This window comes from Crocuta crocuta, unplaced genomic scaffold, assembly GCF_008692635.1.
Source record: "Crocuta crocuta isolate KB4526 unplaced genomic scaffold, BGI_CrCroc_1.0 scaffold339, whole genome shotgun sequence".
Classification (NCBI taxonomy): domain Eukaryota; kingdom Metazoa; phylum Chordata; class Mammalia; order Carnivora; family Hyaenidae; genus Crocuta; species Crocuta crocuta.
In genome coordinates, this window is record NW_027530357.1 from 5,324,873 (window position 1) to 5,345,669 (window position 20,797).

At 35.9% G+C, this 20,797-nt stretch overlaps 1 protein-coding gene across 1 annotated transcript in view; it reads left to right on the forward strand.

Moving 5' to 3' along the window:
- Positions 1-20,797, forward strand: part of MED13L (mediator complex subunit 13L) — a 293,183-nt gene that overhangs the window by 30,523 nt on the left and 241,863 nt on the right. The window contains exon 3 of the mRNA XM_077766051.1: positions 4,872-5,109. Within this exon, the coding sequence (XP_077622177.1) occupies positions 4,872-5,109 (238 nt within the window). The remainder of the gene's footprint in view (positions 1-4,871; positions 5,110-20,797) is intronic.

Below are 20,797 nucleotides of genomic sequence, written 5' to 3' on the forward strand. Positions count from 1 at the left end.
AATTCCAACCATTCTGAACTGACTATAGTGGCTTTCTATTTAGGCCACGGGAGTCTCTGCCAGTTCAGTTCAGTTTTCTGAGGACCTTGACTACCTGTACAGCAGATGCCAGCCATTGAGGAGAAGGTTTCCCTCCCGTCTTTCTTGCTATTATTCGAATAGTTATTTTCTTGGCTTGTTATACGTACCCTCTAAAAATTAGCTTGTGTAGATACAGTCTTAGAGTGGTAACATGTAAAAGAAGGCATATAATTATCTGAGTGAAATAAAAAACGTCTCTTCTATTCATGGGAGGTGTGTGGGCACTCTTGTACTAGTTTTCTTAATACCTCAGGAAGACTAAAGAAAGATTCCTGAACTTTCTTAAATTAGAAAGTATGGCCATGAGCTCTTGCCATTGCTAAATTGAGTTGATGACAGTTTCTTTGTACTATTTTATAATCCTCTAGAGCTAATTTTTACCATTAGCCTTACGAAGCAGCATGGCAGAGTGGGAAAGAATTTATGCTGTAAACTCAATTATGCTTTAAATCCAGTTATATTTGGGATCTGCTATTTGCTGCCTGTGTAATTGTGGGAGAATTACTTAACCTTTCTGAGTCCTAATTTCTTTACCTGTTTGTTTGTGAAGGTTAGAAATTCTATGTGAAGACCCTGTTGTGGTGCCTGTTATTAAATAGGTGATGCATCCGTGCTGACAGTTGGGGTTACTGTTATATACACGTGCATACTGGTTTTGTTCCTTGTATATTTGAATTCCATCTTTTGGATTCTGTGTTTAAAAGCCATGTAATTTTAAACTTAAATATGACTATGAATTGTGTGTCTGTGACAAATACTACATTTTGGGATAATTTGCATCTAGAAATGTTTTACAGGGCTGCCTCACAATTTTGGAATCATTAGATAAAGGATTTTGAACCTTGGAGATCTACACTAGTGTCAGAAATTGGGTCAATAGTACTTTATGTGGAATTGATTTTGAACTAGAAACATGATCATGGTATATGAGGATATGTATTGGTCTAATTGAATATACATCCATGAGAGGAATTTTTTTTGGACAGTATTTCAGTGTTACCGAGTTACTTTCCCTTTTTTTAAATAAAATTTTTAACACTTTTTCATTTTTGAGAGACAGAGTTTGAGTGCTGGAGGGGCAGAGAGAGAGAGACAGAGAGAGAATCCAAAGCAGGCTCCAGGCTCCGAGCTGTCAGCACAGAGCCCAGTGTGGGGCTCAAACCCACGAACCGTGAAATCATGACCTGAGCCAGGCGTTCCTCCCTATTTTTTTTTTAATGGTTATTTATTTATTTTGAGAGAAGGTATATGTGTACATGAGTGGGAGAAGGACAGAGAAGGGGGTTGGGGGGAGAGTCCCAAGCAGGCTCTGCACTGACATCAGGGCTACAACCCGTGAACCGTGAGACCATGACCTGGGTGGAAATCAAGGATTGGATGCTTAACTGACCCACCCAGGTGCCCCTGAGTTGTCTTCCTTCTTATCAAGCATTAATTCAAAATTTAAAGCTAAGTCTTTGAACATTCACTTAATACTTAGTTATCTCTGTTAGGCTTAAATGGTATTTCATTGTTAGATTTTTCAGTGAAGACTGGTATAATGATAGTTAATTTTAGCTCTAAGGTAAAGAAGGAAATTGTTTTAAAATAAGGGGACATTTTTCAGTTTTTCTGGTTGAATTAGTTATGAAGTGATTAAGTTTGTAGCCCTGCTGTTGTGTCGCTTGCATTTGTGTTCTGTCACTTGCTAGAACAACTCCGTAAAGAATATAGAGCAGGTGGCAGCTGCTTCCCTTTATCACTGAGACCAGAGAAGCACGGATAGGAAGTTAGTGCAAGTGCTGGGATTAGGAAATCATTCTCCTGAATCAAAGCCAAGTATTCTGTGTGCTGAACCATGCCGGATGTTACAGGTGAAAGTATTCTAGTGAGCAAATTGTCATTCATAGATTTTTTGGAGACTCACTCACCTGATATTTAAATCTTTGATATATCTGAATTTTCTAACCTTTTAAATATGGTTAATGTACATATTAGTGATTTATATTTATAGGTGTCTTTTTTCTCTCCCGCCAGCCCCCAGACCCTTAGGCATAGAACACTAGAAAAATTAGTTTTCTACTTAACTTTTCTGATTTCAACTGCCTCTTAAGTCTTTTTATTTAGTTTACTTCTTTGACATTTATTTAAAAATAGATGTTAGGCTTTCTGTTTTAAACACACACATACACATTGCTTTCATTTGAAGAAATAAAGGTTTGTATGATCGAAAAATTCACAAAAGATATGAACAAACAACTCAAGGAGAAATAGTACTATTATTACTTACTATTATTACTAGTAATGATGGCAGTATCATTTATATTTTTTGCCATATGCCAGGCATCTTTCTAAGCACTTTATATACATACTTACTCATTTAATCAACTCTGTAAATACTGTTATCCTCATTTTACTGGTAAGAGAACAGAGAGACAAAGGTTAGGTAACTTGCTAAGTACTTGGTGCTTACAGCTCGTAAGTGAAGGGCTGATATTCAAACCCAGGAAGGCAGGCACCAGATTATACTTCTGATTAAATGTATGATAATGATTTCCTTTGAGCTGAAAAAGGACTACATATTAGTACAGGGACATGCTGTTCTATTAAATTGGCAGGTATTAAGAAGATCTGCAGTTTGGGAGGAGGTTATTTGTATTGGTGGGACTGCTAATTGAAAAGCTGTATGGTAGCACTCATTCATGAGTCTTAAAATATTCATATTCTTTGGTAATTCTGCATCAAGCAGTCTCTCTTAAGAAAATAATCAGGAAAATAACATTCAAGGGTGTTTACCAGTTATAACAGTGAAAATGAAAGTTTGTCTAGTTGTTAAGGGATAAATTATGTTTTCTCCAGACAGTGAGTACATACGTATTATGCAAACATTAAAAACTGTTTTTGAAAAATAATTAACACATAAATATTTACAGTAAGTCAAAAAACAGGATCTAAAGCCATGTTAATATGGTTCTAAATTAAAAACTCTGTACAGAAAAACAGGAAGAACATACATTAAGATACTAATTATTTCTGATGTGATTATGGAAAATATTCCTGGTGTGATTATTTTACTTTTAATTTATATTATTAGGTTTTGAACTGACTGCATTGTCCATGTAGTACTTTCATATTCAGAGAAAACAAAGTGGCATAAAAGGGAAAGCATAAATGATGCCCATACCAGCCTTTACCAAGAATATTCATTAGAGATTAGATTTGCATATCTCATAATGTGAAGGGGGATAAGTCACTGAATGACAGACAGTTTTAGTTTGGATATTATTATTTTTGGAACCATTTTTGAAGTGAAGCATTTTATGGGATTGAAGAAAATTGATATTTTTTAAAATTTTTTTTTAATTTTTATTTATTTCTAGGAGAGAGAGAGAGACAGTGTGAGCAGGGGAGGGTCAGAGAGAGAGGGAGTCACAGACTGAAACAGGCTCCAGGCTCTGAGCTGGCTGTCAGCACAGAGCCTGACACGGGGCTCGAACCCACGAACTGCGAGATCACGACCTAAGCGAAAGTCGGACGCTTAACCGACTAAGCCACCCAGGTGCCCTGAAAATTGATATTTTTTTCTTAAATGTGTCCCGTTCATTTTGGTGATTGTTTCAGCACATTTTAAATTTGTTTCAGTTATGTTAGCAGAATATAGGGTTTTTTTAATGGCACCTGATTTTTGAAAAACAACTGCTGACAAAAATTGACCTTGTGGGGGTGGGGAGGGAAAGATGAGCAAGGATGCACATATAGCATTGTATTATGAATCCCTTTCATTATCAGCTTGAATACATAGTTGTAGTTTATAGCTACTAAAATAAGGAGTTCTATTTGTGTTGAACCGTCTTTGAGTTTTAGCTGCTTAGCCCTCTAAGATTTAAGAAGTCTTAAAATACAAATGTAGGTAATGGGATAAAGACCCAGGTTCTGCTCACAGCTGGTTTAGTTTCCAAGTTTTAAAATGTGTTTGGAAGACAAAAGACAAAACTACATTAGTGAATTGTCCTAGAAGCAAAGCTTTTCTCTGTGTTCCATGCTGAAGAGCATGAATAAATTGCTGATAACTTTGCATCAGTTTTATTAGTAGCTTGCTTTGGTGTGAACTGTGAGGCACTCTGGTGCAGCCTGCTGACTGCTTTCTTGATTAAGAGGGATTTAAACCAGCTTCTGGATGGGAAGAAATTGAGATCCTTTGAAAGAAATTATTTCAGTTTTACAAACTTAGTTTTTAAACTCTTACCTGATTTCCTTTTATAAAAATGTTTTTAAATTTATTTTGTGAGAGAGGGAGAGAGAGAGTGAGCACGCATGTGTGTGTGAGCGAGTTAGAGGGACAGAGATAGAGAGGGAGAGAGAATCCCAGGCAGGCTGTGCACGGAGATGAACGTGGGGCTTGATCATTACCTGAGCTGAAATGAACAGTTGGACGCTTAACCTGCCGAGCCACCCAGGTGTCCCTCTTACCTGATTTCTAAGTATAATTTATGAATCAAATAAGAAATAATAGAAAATAGCTTTATATATAAGGACTGTATAGTAAATTTTAGGTAAAAATGGTTCAACTGGAAATAATAATCGTTTGTGGTGATTTGGTATTTAATATAAAGAGTTATGTAGAAATCTTGATAGAAATGATTTTTTCCCCTTTTAAAATCAGGGAGGGTTGACAAACATTTTTCAGTGAGAGAAATCTTAGGTGAAGTGTAGTGAAAATATTTATTTTGGCAGATTTGCTTATCTGTATGGAATCCTGTTTTTAGTGTTCTAAATATCAAAACCATTGTAATTTTCTTGTCTTTTTCCAGGCTGAACTCACGGGAATCAAATGGCGTAGGTACAATTTTGGAGGGCATGGGGACTGTGGACCCATAATTTCAGCCCCAGCCCAAGATGATCCAATCCTGTTAAGTTTCATCCGCTGTTTGCAAGCCAACTTGCTGTGTGTGTGGCGTCGTGATGTCAAACCAGATTGCAAAGAGTTATGGATTTTCTGGTGGGGAGACGAGCCCAACCTAGTGGGTGTAATACATCATGAACTGCAGGGTAAGGTTTTTGTTTTTTCTTAAAAACGATTANGAACAATCCAAGTGTTTAATGGGTGTGTCTCTCAAAAGGAACATCCTCACTCTTACCCCTCTTCTCTCTACTCCTATTATTTATTTTTTTTCAAATTCATTTGTTCTTTCCCAGTCATGCTAGGAACCAGAATCTGTGAACCACTGTTCTTAAAGGAAAATATTGTGTCCCCTGGGTGTTTTGGGGTAGAACAAGGCTAAGATTCACTGTTTTAAAATGATAGTAAGTTGTGAGTAATTATCAAGTCCGTGAAATGAACAGAATTGTTTTTTCTTGGACTGTGGCTGTTGTGGTTCATTACCAGCTCAACACTGGTGGAAAGTTGTAAAGTGCTAATAGAAAGTTAGTACAAGCCTTATTGGGAAAGATTATGAGATAACATTGGACAGTATTTTGTAGAAAGATTAAAGAATCTGATCTGATTTTGATGTAGCAAGTTTTCCTTTGTTTTGTTCTGCTTTTCATAAAATTAGGTGATTCCAGGAAATACTTCCAGTGGTGTCTAATTTTTAATTTCAGATTACATCTGATATGTGGAAACTTTGTGTGTGTGTTGTTTTTTTTAAAGTAATTTGGTTTTATTTATAAACAATTTTTTTAATGTTTTATTTATTTCTGAGAGAGAGACAGAGAGACAGCATGCGCAGGGGAGGGTCAGAGAGAGGGGGAGGCACAGAATCTGAAACAGACTCCAGGCTCTGAGCTAGTTGTCAGCACAGAGCCCGATGCGGGGCTCGAACCCACAAACTGTGAGATCATGACTTGAGCCGAAGTCGGATGCTTAACCGACTGAGCCACCCAGGTGCCCTGTGGAGACTTTGAATTAATGTAAGACTTTCATTATTCCAAGCTAGTTGTTTGTGTTTTTTTTTTGTATTTACCATAGATTTATAACCAGAGGAAATTTTGTCAATATTCTTTGAATGTCTGGTAAAATTTTTTTACTTTGTTACCTAAATGTTTCCATTTAATATGCTAAGTAATTTTCCTAAATCAAGATTAATTACAATCTTTAGGGTAGTGTGTTAACTATTTTTGATTAACTCTCTTAGAGCCAGCTTTTATTATGTCCAAACTACTCTATATTTTGTTAGTTTGTGGTTGAAAAATTTCAGGTGTTTGAAATGTTTTGTTGATATATTTAGTGATCTATTTTTTTTAAGGGAAGGAGGAAAACTAACCTTAATGTGTATTTGAGGTTCTATTCTAAGGTGTCTGAATATGGCTCAAGAATTTCCTGCCAATTTGGCTTGATATCTTACTACCTTTTCTTTGCAGCGCCCCCCCCCACCCTTTTTTTTTGTTTTTTGTTTTTTGTTTTTTTTTTTTTTTAAATCTGTGATATCCTTTGCCACAACAGCCAGAGGGCAGTAAACCACAGTGGACTAAGTGAGCTGTTTACCTGATGGTCCATTTGTCTATTCAACATGAACCTTTCTCCCTGTAGTTTTTTAGAATGTTTGGTTTATAAATAAAAGAACCCAGTCTGGGTAGAATCGCTTACTTAGCTGGTTAATCAGCAGAATCTCAGAGCTTACATACATATCAAACCTTATTTTATGTAGTTAGCAATGAACTCAGGTAAAATTAGTTTAATTAGTTTAACCCACGTCTGAATTCCATTTATAAAGCAGGATACCCCCAGAAGATAATTATAACATTTATGTTTGTCCATTTAAATAACAAAACATGTATTTTTGTTCTAAAAGTTTTTTTATACGTGTAGTAGAGGAATATAGCATTTTTGTTTGTTTCTTTATCCTTTATTTCTCATGATTATTTCAGGTTTTTAATCTCATGCTTATTTCTGGTTCTTAATCTCCTTCTATTTCTCTACTCCGTATTGATACCTTATGTCTTAGCTTTTTGGTCTGGTCTTTATTTGTTAGCAGCACAAATTATCATTTTATAATAGTGATGAAACCAAACCCAACTGTTAATTTACGTCATGTATGGAATAAAGCCGTTTGTCCATATCAACATAGCACATGGTTAGTGCTCTTAGAAATAACAAGTTACTGTGTTATTTCTCATGGACTTTGGTACTGACTTAAGAAAAAGATGTAGGCTACTTAAAATTTTCATAGTTGCTTTAGAGTGCATGTGTATTTATTTCATTGATGTATTAAGCAAAGATTGACTTCTCTTAACTTTTTTGTAAATCACAGTAATACTACATTTTATTTAGAAAATTAGGAAAACAACTGTCAAAGAGAATAAAAATCCTAAAGTCTAAAACAAAGTTGTAATATTTGGTATTTTTGTGTATAAGCAAAATTGGTATCATACTATTTGGTAACTCCGTCTTTTATACTTCACAATATATTGTGAATGTTTTCTCATGAGAATGATTACTCTTTATTTTTATTTCCTATCATATTAAGTCTGAAAACAGTATAAACTTTATTCTCTTGCATGCGACCAGGAAAGTATTACAGTAATGGAACAGTCATAACTTTGTTAAGTACATTTATTGTTTTTGGTATGTTGAGTTGGGGAACGTTTTAGATGGCAGTGGCCATCCCATAGGTAAAAGTGGTTGAAAGGGGACTTTTATGTGGTTCAACCTAAGTTTAGAAAGTATTTGAAACTTAATTAGAAAAATGAGTGTTATAAGGACAACTTTATTTCAAGCAAGGGAAAATATGACAGGTAGAGTGGTCCTGAGAAAAAGGTACAAAGGGAGTATTTTAATTGGTAGTCATACAAATTGAAGATATTTTGGAATCATTTTGTTCTTTAAATTAAAAAAATGTTTTTTATTTATTTTTGAGAGAGAGGAGAATGAGCAGCGGAGGGGCAGAGAGAGAGGGAGACACAGAATCTGAAGCAGGCTCCAGGCTCTGAGCTGTCAGCATAGAGTCCAATGTGGGGCTCAAACTGTGAGATCATGACCTGAGCCAAAGTCGGATGCTCAACTGACTGAGCCCCCCAGGTGCCCCTGTTTTGTTCTTTTAATATATGTAAGAGTCATTTCATTCCAGGTAAAATACATTTTAACAGAGCCCTATAAATATTAATTAAGCATGTTGGCATCATTACTGTAACATTTTCTTTTTTTTTTTTTTTTTCATTTTTATTTATTTTGAAAGAGCGTGCATGAGTGAGGGTAGGGGACAGAGAATGAGAGGGAGAAAATCCCAAGCAGGCCCTAGGTGGACAGTGCTCAAACCCATGAACCATGAGATTATGACCTGGAATGAACTGCCCACGTGCCTCAATATTTTCTTTTTATAAGGACATTTTACTGTTTCTTTTCTTTTTTTAATGTTTTATTTATTTCTGAGAGTGAGAGATAGAGAGACAGCATGAGCCGGGGAGGGTCAGAGAGAGAGGGAGATACAGAATCTGAAACAGGCTCCAGGCTCTGAGCTGTCAGCACAGAGCCCGACGCGGGGCTCGAACCCACGAACTGTGAGATCATGACCTGAGCCGAAGTCGGACGCTTAACCAAATGAGCCACCCAGGCACTCCAGACATTTTACTGTTTAAGATACTTTTTAATTTTATCATTTGGTAGTTCCTTTTGTCTTTACAGTGTACTCAAAAGAATACTCAAGAAAGCTCACTGTGCAGTACAACGCTAAAGCGAGCATCTTTGGTTTATTGTATAAAGTATCCCCATAGAGAGTAATCCTGAAGGATTGACACACAGGTTAGCTGTAAAATATTAGATGTTTTATTTAAATGCTTGAAGTAACTATGAAATAGTCTGAGAGTACACTAAAACACATTTTAGCCTATCTCTGCCACTTGGATAAACACTTTTGGGTCCTTGTCTGTGGGATTGCTGTTTTTAGTGTATTGCATAGTGGTTCAGAGCATGGGGTGGGTTTGAATCCCTGCTTAGTCACTTGCTAGCTGTGTATTGTTGGTCAGGTAGCTTACCATTGCCTCAGCTTTCCTCACTGTAAATTGGGTTATAAGGGTAACAAAAGTTAAATTACTTAGAACAGCACAAAGAACCATTAGCCTAATGACAACCTGTACATCAAAATTCACGTATTTTGACAATTTTTACTGTTTTGTTTATTTTATTTTTTTGAGAGAGAAGGAGAGAGAGCAGCATGAGCTTGTTAGGGGCAGAGAGTGAGGGAGACATAGAATTCAAAGCAGGCTCCAGGCTCTGAGCTGTCAGCACAAAGCCTGATGCAGGGCTTGAACCGCAAGATCATGACCTGGGCTGAAGTTGAATGCTTAACCAACTGAGCCGCCCAGGCGCCCCTATTTTGACATGTTTTAAATGATTGTTCTGTAGAATATTCCTTGCTTGCTAATGTACCTCAACTACGGACTTCTTTTATTAAAATTTTTTTTTATATAGTTTAATTTTGAGACAGAGACAGAGCACGAGTGGGGGAGAGGCAGAGAGAGAGAGAGGGAAACACAGAATCTGAAACAGGCTCCAGGCTCTGAGCCAGGTGTCATCACAGAGCCTGACACGGGGCTCGAACCCACGAACCATGAGATCATGACCTGAGTCGAAGTCAGATGCTCAACTGACTGAGCCACTCAGGCATCCCCTGACTTTTAAAGAATACTTAAGGTTGGAGTAATCATAGTTTTGAGTTTGAGTTTTAATATTTGGGTGGAATAACTGAGAATAAAAAAATGTTAGGGCAGCAAAGATACCCCTCCCTGTACATAGGAAAATTGTCTAGGGGCCCCTGAGTGGCTTAGTTGGTTGAGTGACTGACTTGATTTTGCCTCAGGTCATGATCCCAGGGTCGTGGGATTAAGCCCTGTGTCAGGCTTTGGGCTGAGTGTGGAGCCTGCTTTGGATTCTCTTCCTCTGCTCATCTCCCCTGCTTGTACTTTCTCTCTCTCTCTCTCTCTCTCTCTCTCTCTCTCTCTCTCTCTCAAATAATAAAAAATTACCTAGATTCCTATACATAGAGTTTCATAATAAACCTTAAATTGCAATATGAAGAGATCAGAACTTTTATGGTGTGTCTCTTGGATCTCTGTAAGGTAGGTTTGTAACTGAACTGCCTTCTCTGCATAATGGTGTTGAATCAGGGCACTGGCTGACCACAATTATGTGTATATCCTTCCTTGTGGCCGTGCTTCAATACCTGTATCAGTGGGTCCAGCTATAGGGTTTTGACGTAATCTCTACCCTTGATAAGTTTAGAGTCTGAAAAGGGTCTAAGACAAGCACACAAATACACATAATGCAGAGGAACACTGTCAGTGTGTGTAAGAGAAATGTAGTAGATTGACTACGTTCGCAGTGGGCAGATAGTTCCAGGATCAGTGCACAAGTGTATTCTAAACTTACAGGGGGAACACTGTGACCCTAGTGCCAAGGGTTGATAACTTTCTTGGTTTCTCATCTGTTTACTCAACTTGAACCCTAGGCAAGATGTAAAATGAATCCTTATCCTTAAGGAGCTCACAGTGTTATTGGGGAGTTAGCAAAATGAATCCATAATTCTGTGGCGAAGCTATAAATGATTGAGTTATAGAATCTTGCAGAACCATCAGATTCAGTCTTGGGGAGCAGAGAATAGAGCGATGATGGGAAGCCCAGAGACTTCAGGTTCGTCTTATTGGGTTAGTCGGAGCTCTCTGGGTTGGGATGGACCTTGTCGCAGTCAGAGGAAGTAGCCTGTACCAAGGGCCTGCTGGTCGTGAGCAAATCGTGTGAAGAACAGGCTTGTCTGGAGGTTAGGCTCTTGTGAAATAGATAGGAGAGACCGAGAGACTGGGAAGGTGGGCCACAATGTGGAAAGCACTGAAGAAAGGAAGAGGAATTTGCCTTGAATTTGATAGATTTTGAGGAATTGTTGTAGGTTTCTGATCAGGAAAGAGACAGAGTTAGGAAGATTATATACAAAATGGATATGAGCAGGAAGGCAGTAATATTGTAATAAATTATTTTTTTCTAAATTGAGCTATGAACTTAATCATTGTATCTAGTTTGAGGTACAGATTTATTTAAATTAAAAAAAACCAAAGAGTACATACTGAACTTTATGTTAATAGCCTTGCCAATTTTATTTTATTATACCTTTGCTGTTTTTGCTTGACTAAATTTCTTTTCCACATTTTCAGAGAATTAATTTTGAGAATTAATTTTAGAGATTGGAATTTTAGAGATTAATGTAATATGCTAAATTGACTTTTCCTAATCTGCTAGACACAATTATTTTATAAACACAATCTTCTGGCTATTTCATTGCCTGTTAGTTGATGGTGGGAAAGACATGCTATCTTGAAATCCCAAAATGGTAAACAGGGCAAATATAGACTTCTAAGAACTAAAGATGGCTTGACCCAAAGTGTTATGAGTCCCTGGTCCAGGTAGTGCCTGGGTGGTTCAGTTGGTTGATCATGACTTTGGCTCAGGTCATGATCTTGCGGTTCGTGGGTTCTCTCTTTTAATGCTTTTGTTTATTTTTGAGAGAGAGAAAGAGAAAGAGAGAGAACACACGGGGGAGGGGCAGAGAGAGAGGGAGACACAGAATCTGAAGCAGGCTTCAGGCTCTGAGCGGTCAGCACAGAGTCTGAGGTGGAACTTGAACTTGTGAATTATGAGGTCATGACCTGAGCCAAAGTCAGATGCTCAGCCAACTGAGCTACCCAGGCACCCCGTAAATAGCCTTATTATTAATTGAAATGAAAATTTTTGCTTTTTGTGAAAGTAGTGATCCTTTTACATATAAAATTGGCAGGAATAAAATTATTGTTTAGGTTTATTTTCAAGTATATGATTCTGGTGCTTTTGAAAACAGGTGAAATAATTTTGCATCATTTTAGATTTGTAGTATTTTACATATCAGCATTTATATGGAGATTTTATTATATGACATTAATATTTCTTGAGATTAACACAGTGCATCTGAAAAGTAAATTGTAGTTTAACTTTAATATCTGTTGTTATGTATATAGTAATAGTAGAAGAGTACATGTGTATGTTATAAGAAACAGCACTTTTAGGGAAAGCACGTAACCTGTGGAAAATGGTAGCTAGTTCTAAGTAGTTTATGAACTAAGTATTTCTTGTTTTCACTGGATCTAAATTATTCAAGTCTTGATATAAAATTTGACTTTTAAACTAATTATACTGTGTTCTATTTTCTTCTGTTTTAAAAGAATTGATTTGCTAAAGCTATAATGTAGTAATAGTTTTCATTGATGATTATCCAAATGATTCCAGTGCATACTTAACTGAAATATTAGGTTTAATAGAAAATCATAAATTATATCCTTAAAAGAGAAAATTAAATACTTATTAATACTTAGGTAAGCAGTGCATTTATATTGTGAGGTTATAGTACAAGTTGGAATTCTTTCAGATGAAGAATAGAAAGAGATCGAATGGATTAGATAGAATTATTAAGCTAGACGTGTTTGCAATTGAGAGAACAAGCTAAAGTCTAGCTGTGGAATGTAAATAAAATCGATGTGTTACCACAGGCAACTTACTGAACCGTGTAATTAGCTTTTTCTATGAAAAATGAGACATTTATACTGAGATTGTGGTGAAATAGCATGTAAAGGGCTTATGTTGTAATGATACAAAAATTAAACAGTTGGTAAAAAATTATAATTTAAAGATTGTTGCCTCAGGGAAAAGTTTAATCAGTTGATTTTTAGGGGGGATTTATGTTTTGGTAAGTATAGGCATTACGGTTTGATATTTTTGTATTGATATAAAGTCCCCTAGCTGTATAAGGTAAACCTGAGTGAAACCCCCACTAATGAGGTATTAAAAGTCGACACTGGGACAAGTAGGATTGAAGGTTAACCTACAGCTGGAGAAACCATTATTTGGTGTATCTTAGTACTTGTTCCCTTTCATATGTGAGTAACTTCAGTGATGAATATGTAGTGACTGATACAGAAGTATTTAGCAGTTTCAAGGAAAGCTTGTTTGACACTTCCTTATGTATGCTGTATTTCCAGATCTTGTTCTTCGATACAAAAGCTGATGATTTAGAAGAGGGTCTTGTACACTATGGTGGTCTAAAGATTTTTTTTGCCTTGTAATATAGTTTCTTTTTTTAAATTTTTAGGGAGGTTCGGGGTGCCTGGGTGGCTTAGTCGGTTAAGCGTCCGACTTTTGCTTAGGTCATGATCTCGCGGTTCGTGGGTTCGAGCCCCGCATCGGGCTCTGTGCTGACTGCCAGCTCGGAGCCTGGAGCCTGTTTCAGTCTGTGACTCCCTCTCTCTCTGACCCTCCCTGCTCACGCTGTCTCTCTCTCTCTCTCTCCTAGAAATAAATAAAACATTAAAAAAAAAAATTTATAAATTTTTAGGGAGGTTGATATAAGAATATGAATGTAGCAAATTGGGGGAGAAAGCTTAACTGTTAGTAGGATATAAAGGCCTAACTAATTACAGAAAAAAACTATGTGTTTGGGTAGTAAAATTGAATGAGGTAGAGATATAAAATTATATATCTAGAGAACACCACCTTTTGCTGCCCAGTTTACAAGCAAATTCATTAATGACATGAATTTACAAGCAGATCTGTTGCTGACACATTCAGATGGCATCGTATCAGCTTCACTGTTCACAGTTGTTTATATGGGACATGTAGTACAAGAGTCCCTCCGATGAAATTGGGCTTTTCGAAGGAAGAAAGCAGGTGAGCATGGGACACCTCGGTCGTCACTGAGAAGACCCAGAGAATGTCCTCTCCCGTTTATACTGTTGAAATTAGCCAAAGGAAAACCGAAGCTTAGAAAAAGCCCATGACTTAATCAGGCCACTAGTTGTAGTGGAACTGAGACCTATATTTTGTACCTTTTAAAATCGAAACTATTATTCAGCTGCAAAACTATATATACAACATGAAACTGTGTGATTGTGCCACATAAAATGAGCATATTAAGTTTACCAAACCATTTAAAATAAAACCCACATAACTATTCCAGTCTATTTATATCAAATCAGATCTATTTCCTGTACTTACAGAATATGGCTTGCATAATACTGGACAGAGGACCTATCGGTTTTGGTTTTAAATGTTTTCTGTGACACTTGGCAAATGTTGCTTGCAATAATGTCAGCTCATAAACATTTAGTCTACTAAGCACACAACTGAAGATAAAGGAAAAATAAAAAAGTAAAAGCAATTTTGGAGTCACAAAAACTTGACGGGTAGGATACATTTGAATATTTAAACTTTATGAGATTAGCATTTGCTGTTTTAAAGTATCTTATTGAAGTAACTTTACATATTTGTTGTCATTAAGAGGTCTTTTGCCCCCCTCTTTTTATAGATCTATTTTCACAGGTTCATATTTTGATAAATCAGAAATACACAGTAAAAGAACAGGGTAACTATTGGGGGAAGTAGGAGGTAGTTCTTGAGGCTACCATTTATTTAAGTTGCATGGTTTCCTTACCTGTTTAAAATGTGGTAGGCTCAACCAATTTATAGATGCCTGTGCTTGCATTCATGCATACTTGTTCAAAGAAGTATTTACAAGTGGTTTCTGTTTTGTTTTATGATGCTTGACTAAATGGTAGCTAGAATTTGATACCTCTACTCACCTTATCTTTTAAAAAAATCTTAATGTAGAAATAACACATAAACATGCAGCTTATCCCCCCCATCCCAAAAGTTCCCAGTGTTTGCAAATCTGTTGTAAGTACTAGAGAATTATGAAATTAGATTCCATTGCTTTGAGCATTTTGTGATTGATGCTGTCCTGATAGTACCTGAAGAGAGCTGCTCATTGAATATTATTATCGCTAGTAAGTGTTTAATAATTTCCTTTAAAGCCCCATCTGTGTAAATATTTTTGAACAATTTTCTCCAAGTACTGGGCCACATACCTATTTCTTATAAACCCGACATTGATAAAATGCACTCTTTGTGTAATTGGGTCTTGTTTTGATCCTGGCTCTTTCATATTGTGATTTGGCAGTGAGTTCAACAGAATAAGCATTATCCTCTTGAGGCCCATCTAGGATTGAACTAAAGGGCTTCTACAATATCCACGTGATTATACAATTAGTTCCTTTTTTTTTTTTTTTTTGGTGCTGTGATAGCGTAACTGAATATGAGCTGGTTGCCAGGGTATTGTGGTAGTGTAATACCCTGCAGTTTGTAGTTAATCATGCAGCAGAACTGCCTTGGTTTAAAAAAAAAATTTTTACTAAAATAAAAATTGGGTGAAGACAAAGTATCCTGTGTTGAAAAAGGTTGAGTGTATATATACAGTGGTAAAGTGTAGGTTAGAGCATTCACAGATCTGTCATTGGAAACTTTGTCCTCCTATTTAATATAATGTCATATGCAAAGTATCTTCTATTAAAAGAGTGCTTTTATTTATGGCTTTGCTACCCTTGGGGAAGGTAAGACTTCTTGTTCATCTTCTTGAAGGCTTGCTTTCTGACACATTAGCAAGTAGGCAAGTATCTGTGGAATGACCGCCTGAATCAGGAAGTGTGAAGAACCTTCTCAAGATGAGTTTCTTCATTAAGATTGTTTTATTTTTTCACAGGTAATGTTGGACTTATTTTAAGTAAAAATTTGCTCTTTATAAGAGGGCATGTTATTTACATTGAAATATATTTAGTCTAAATGAGAAAAATTTAGATACTCTCAGTTCACTTTCAGGCACTATGTTTTTAACTTAATTAAAAGTCACCAAGTAGACATTAATAATGGAAAGGACACCTGCTTTGGCATCCTTGGACAAACTACATACAACTCTGATTGTTTAGGGGAGGAAGTAACATTTGTTGACAGTGACCCTATGATGGAAAAATTTATCCTGCCGTTTGTTGGTTTCATGAAGAGTGTAACAAAGAGGGGCTCTTGATTTGAATAGCAGATGTGGTTTGGACAGTTATCCCCATTGCTGTAGTAAAGGCTTCATTAACCAGAACTCCTTTAGCCAAAGCCCTCAAACATATTTGAATGTACATCACCACCTCTCCCTTCCCCCACTCTTCCCACCCCCACCAACCCCACAACCCACCGTCAGTAAGCGCATACCATTTTACAAAAAAAGGTTAAATGACTTAACATAGTATTATCAGTGATTAGTCCAGATATGCACAGATAGTAGTTTGGTTCCCAGTATGGTTGAGGCATTGAGCTAGAAGATCCTCAGGGGGCAAAAACATTTTCATGGGGTGTCCTGAGGTCAGTACTGATTTGCTTCAGTTGCCTACGCATTAAAATTTATAGGATTGTGTAACAGTGATAAAATAATGTATGAGAGGATGTTTTAAAAGCATTCTTTGAGCTTTATAAACATAAGCATTTATCACTGTTTAATCTTTAATATTTAGTTACCACCATGTATTTATTCAACAGATTTTTATTGAGTCTACATTGCGTTTGGTGCTTTGCAGAATATAGAAATGAATCAGAAATGTATTCTGTTTTTTTAGAAGCTGACAAATAAAGGAGATAGCATTTGTACACAGAGTATTATTACAGGTGTCTTAAGAGAGGCACACAATATTTTTGGAGTTATATGGAAGGGGGCAGAGCTTTAAGGAAGAATTGATTCTTGAGCTGACCCTTAAAGAATGGGTAAAATTTTGGTATTTGGATGGATATATAGCTATGTTATGGCAAGCACACTTCACATATATAGGATTGCATGTGTAAGAATATAGAGTAGGAAAGTTTGGAATATCCATTTGGGAAGAGTTAAAGATGAGAAGTTGACTGGAAATGCATATTTGTGCCTGATGGTGGTGGAGTTTAAACACTAGGCCAAGGAGTCGGGACTTCATAAGTAGTTGGGGTTTTTGGGAGTTTTTGAATAGGACCAGAGGGAAACTCTCCGTAGGCTGCAGGGCAGGCAGGAACTGAACCTGACTGATTCCAGGATCAGCATAATTCCTGGCACATAGTTGTTGAATAAATTAATGAGTAAATGAATGAGTGTAATAGAAGTTTGTATAAAGATGACCAGTTTGGTACCATTGAATACTCTGAAGTCCTCCCAGTGTTTTGGATCACAGAAAAATGTGCTGTTTAGAAGACTGTTTTATAGAAAATAAATGACCACATTTGACAGATTTTTTTTTTGATGCATTGATTTCCTTTTAACTATATATTGAAAAGGCAGTGATAGAAATTTCTTCCATTTTTTGCAGTTGCTTATTTTTTACAGTCTGCAGTTTAATTTTAAAAGTTTTATTAAAATTGAACAGTTTTCCATAAATTATTTCTATTAAGTGTTATAGATAGCAAGTAGTTGGGCAGTTGGCAAAAAGCTTGTGTTCTGATTGTCTTGTAGAACAGAGGCTATGGGAGAGTACTATTTATTGGGTAAAAGTGCTTAATGGTTTTATGTGTCAGAAGGCTTGTTAATTTATAAATACATCATGGATTGAATGACCTTAGATGTCCTACATATGTTATAAATTGCCAGCTCACCCCCAGAGTTGATATTTGCTACAAAGAAAAGATGAGCTAACACTGCTTTGTTGAGGCTTTCAATGGGAATTGCATGTTTCACTACAGAATCAAATTGATGGAAAGCTTTCATTGAGCTTTCTTTCTGTCACCCTGAAATCCTGAATTAATTGCTGACTTTAAAATACCATGGTTATAGACTGCATGGTAAAATAAGATAGTATATGATTTAACAGACATTTCCAATGAAATTTTTATAGACATTTTTTTAGTGTTAGTGTACATTTTTCTCTTGTTATAAAGATAGTCATTGGTTCCACCAGATATTCTAAGATAACAAGTTAGTACTTTACAAGTTCTGTAATTTTAGATGGCATTTTTCAAAGACTGTTAGCAAAATTGATCTGTCTCTTCCAAGGATGCTTGCACACACATACACACATACCTGAAGTAACATGAATTTCCTGTATTGGTTGAAATTTCCATTTGGCAACCCATGGAATACAGCCACATCTCTCAGAGGATGCTTGAAGAGTCTTTCCATCATTAGTGAATCACACTTTCTTGGCCAGGAACTATCTATCATTTTCTTTTTCCATTTGTGACCTTAGCTGGAATTCAGTGGAAGTATACGTCTTGCACTGTGGATTATTCCCTCCTGTTCACCCTCACTTGTCCAAACTGGAACAGAGGCCAGCCAGGAAGAAATTTACCACTCTTTTGTTGTTTTTTACCTTTTGAGACATAGAGACCATAGATAAATATTGTAAGTTAAAAAAGAATAAGATTGAGTGTTCATACAATACCTTGTCTTGTTATATATGTCATCATAGACAAGTCATTTAAACTTGCTAGTCTTTTATTCTTATCTATACTGTGGGAATTACAGCTTTATTTTATGATACAATATGAAGTGAATATGAAAGCTCATAGATTTAAATGCTGTATAAATGCATTTCATAGTCATATTTTTTCTTTAATGAACCTCACTGTCAAACTATTTAAATCTTCATGAATTTCTTTTACAGTAGAGTTTTGGTCATAATTTCTACCTGTGGATAAAAACCATTATTTTTCACTTAGCATTGTTGATTTTAATTAAATTATTTATAGGCATTTGTTTTTAAGAAAGTATCTTGTAACTGATTATTTTCTGGCTTTACGTGTGCAAGGATGGTTGATGATATCTATGCCTTTGCTTCTGAAGAGATTTTAGAATAAAAAATTAAAATTATGTCCTATGTTGTTTTAAATAGGGTTGTGATCTAATCCTTGAAAATTATAGTTAAGTATATAGTATATGTTAGCTATCAGTTGACCACAGTGTTTTGGGCTTTTTGCTATTAACAAACACAGAATTAGCAAGAATATCGGATTAACAAGAATTACTACTCCCATTCATGTTGTGTGCCATCTGAGTCTGTTTCCTTCCTGCATTTGTTTTTTTTCCTTCCTGCATTTGTTTCTTTCTTTCTTTTTTTTTTTTTTTGGCAGAATAGTTTTTATTTATGCTTATTGTGCCTAATTTTATAGTAGCAATTAACTGAGAATAAGTGATAGTTTGAAAGAGTTATATGTTGAAACTGGGAACCAGACAATAATCAAATATTTATAGTTCACTCGTTATGTGCTAGCTATCATGCTTGGGTGCTTGACGATCAATCTTGCAGTTGAAAGTAGTTCTGGATTTATTCTTTCGGAATCACAACTTGAATGATTTACAAGGAGAAATGTTAAGATTCTGCTGATTCAGTTTTGCCCTTTGTTTTGTGTTTATAAAATTCATTTTCATTTTGTATGTGGAATAGATTTAGTACTTACGAAATAATCCGTCTTTGCCATATCGAGACTGTTAATTTAACTAGTTGAACACTAGAGGGACTGCAGACTAATCACTGGCTTCTTAGCTCAGTAGTGTGTTAGTTGGGATGTTTCAGTTAAGAAGCACAACTACACAGCTTTTTCCAGCTTTTTAGTTTTCCCAAGGTTGGGTGTTTTGCCCCTAAAGTTACCTGGTCACTTATTTGGTTAATTCTCAAGTGTATGGACTATAAAATTTTAGCTCTGCCAGTCTAGGTATATCAAAGCAAAAAATGTTTGGTTGGTTACAGGCTCTTTTTAAGCCTAGTTTTTATGTTAGAATGGCCTGCTGAATGAAGTGGGCAATCTGGGAGGGAGCTGTGGAAGTACCGAGTTCCTTGTTCTCTCTGGGAAATCTATGAGTCGGTAGTAGTGGAGCAGAGAGTTTGAGAAATGTAAATATTCATTGGAATAGTAGTTCAGATTATTATTTTATGGGCATTTTCAGTGATTTTATGATTACTGGATACATACCTTGTGAAAAGATTTACTAGGTTATAATAGTACTAACAGGTGTGGTAAGATGATTTATATACATGGTAGTTTTAGTCTAGGTAGATAGTGTCACAGATGATAATTTTGCTTTTTTACATGAAAGTGTTCAGCAGCTGAACTTAAGAACTTTCTGGAATTAGGTCTTTGGGCTTTCAAAATTTGAACAGTTCTCACAAAAGAACATTTTACTCTCAAAATAAGTTTGCCTAAATGGTGTAAATTTTAAATTACAAAGATTTAAATGCGCACACACACACACACAAAATAGATGAATGCTTTTGGAAATTTTTTTTGATGGTAGTCCAAGGATTTTAATTGATGTCATTAATTAGGAACATTAGGAACATAAAGAGATGAATCTTTATATAGCACTTTGTAAAGAAGTCCTAAATATCACTGAGAGTTGCAAAGAATGAATGAGATGGATATAGAAGTCTTTATTTTCTTCTGAAATAAATTTATTTCTTCATTTTTATAAATTGTAATACTGATCTATATTAGGCTTGCCCCCTGAATAGTTTGTTATAATACTAGAACACTGGTAAAAATGACATCTACCTTTACCTTTCTTTGTTAGATTTTTTTTTTTAATACGGCAAAAGTGTTATTACAGAAAGATAATTTAAATCTGATTCTTCATGTTTATGAGTAGGTACCTTCCTCTTTATTTCATTTTCCTTAATTATATATTTTTAAAACTCAATGTAAATGAAAAGAGTTCAGTTACGTGTAGGAGGATAATTTTTTAAATGTTTATTTACAGAGAGAGAGAGTGTGTGCTCATGCGGGGTGGGGAGGTAGAGAGAAAGGGTGAGAAAGAGAATCCCAAGCAGGCTCCATGCTGCCCTATCAGCGCAGAGCATGAATCATGAGATCATGACCTGAGCCGAAATCAAGAGTCGATGCTTAACTGCCTGAGCCACCCAGGCGCCCGTGTATAGGAAAAGAAAAATTTAAAAG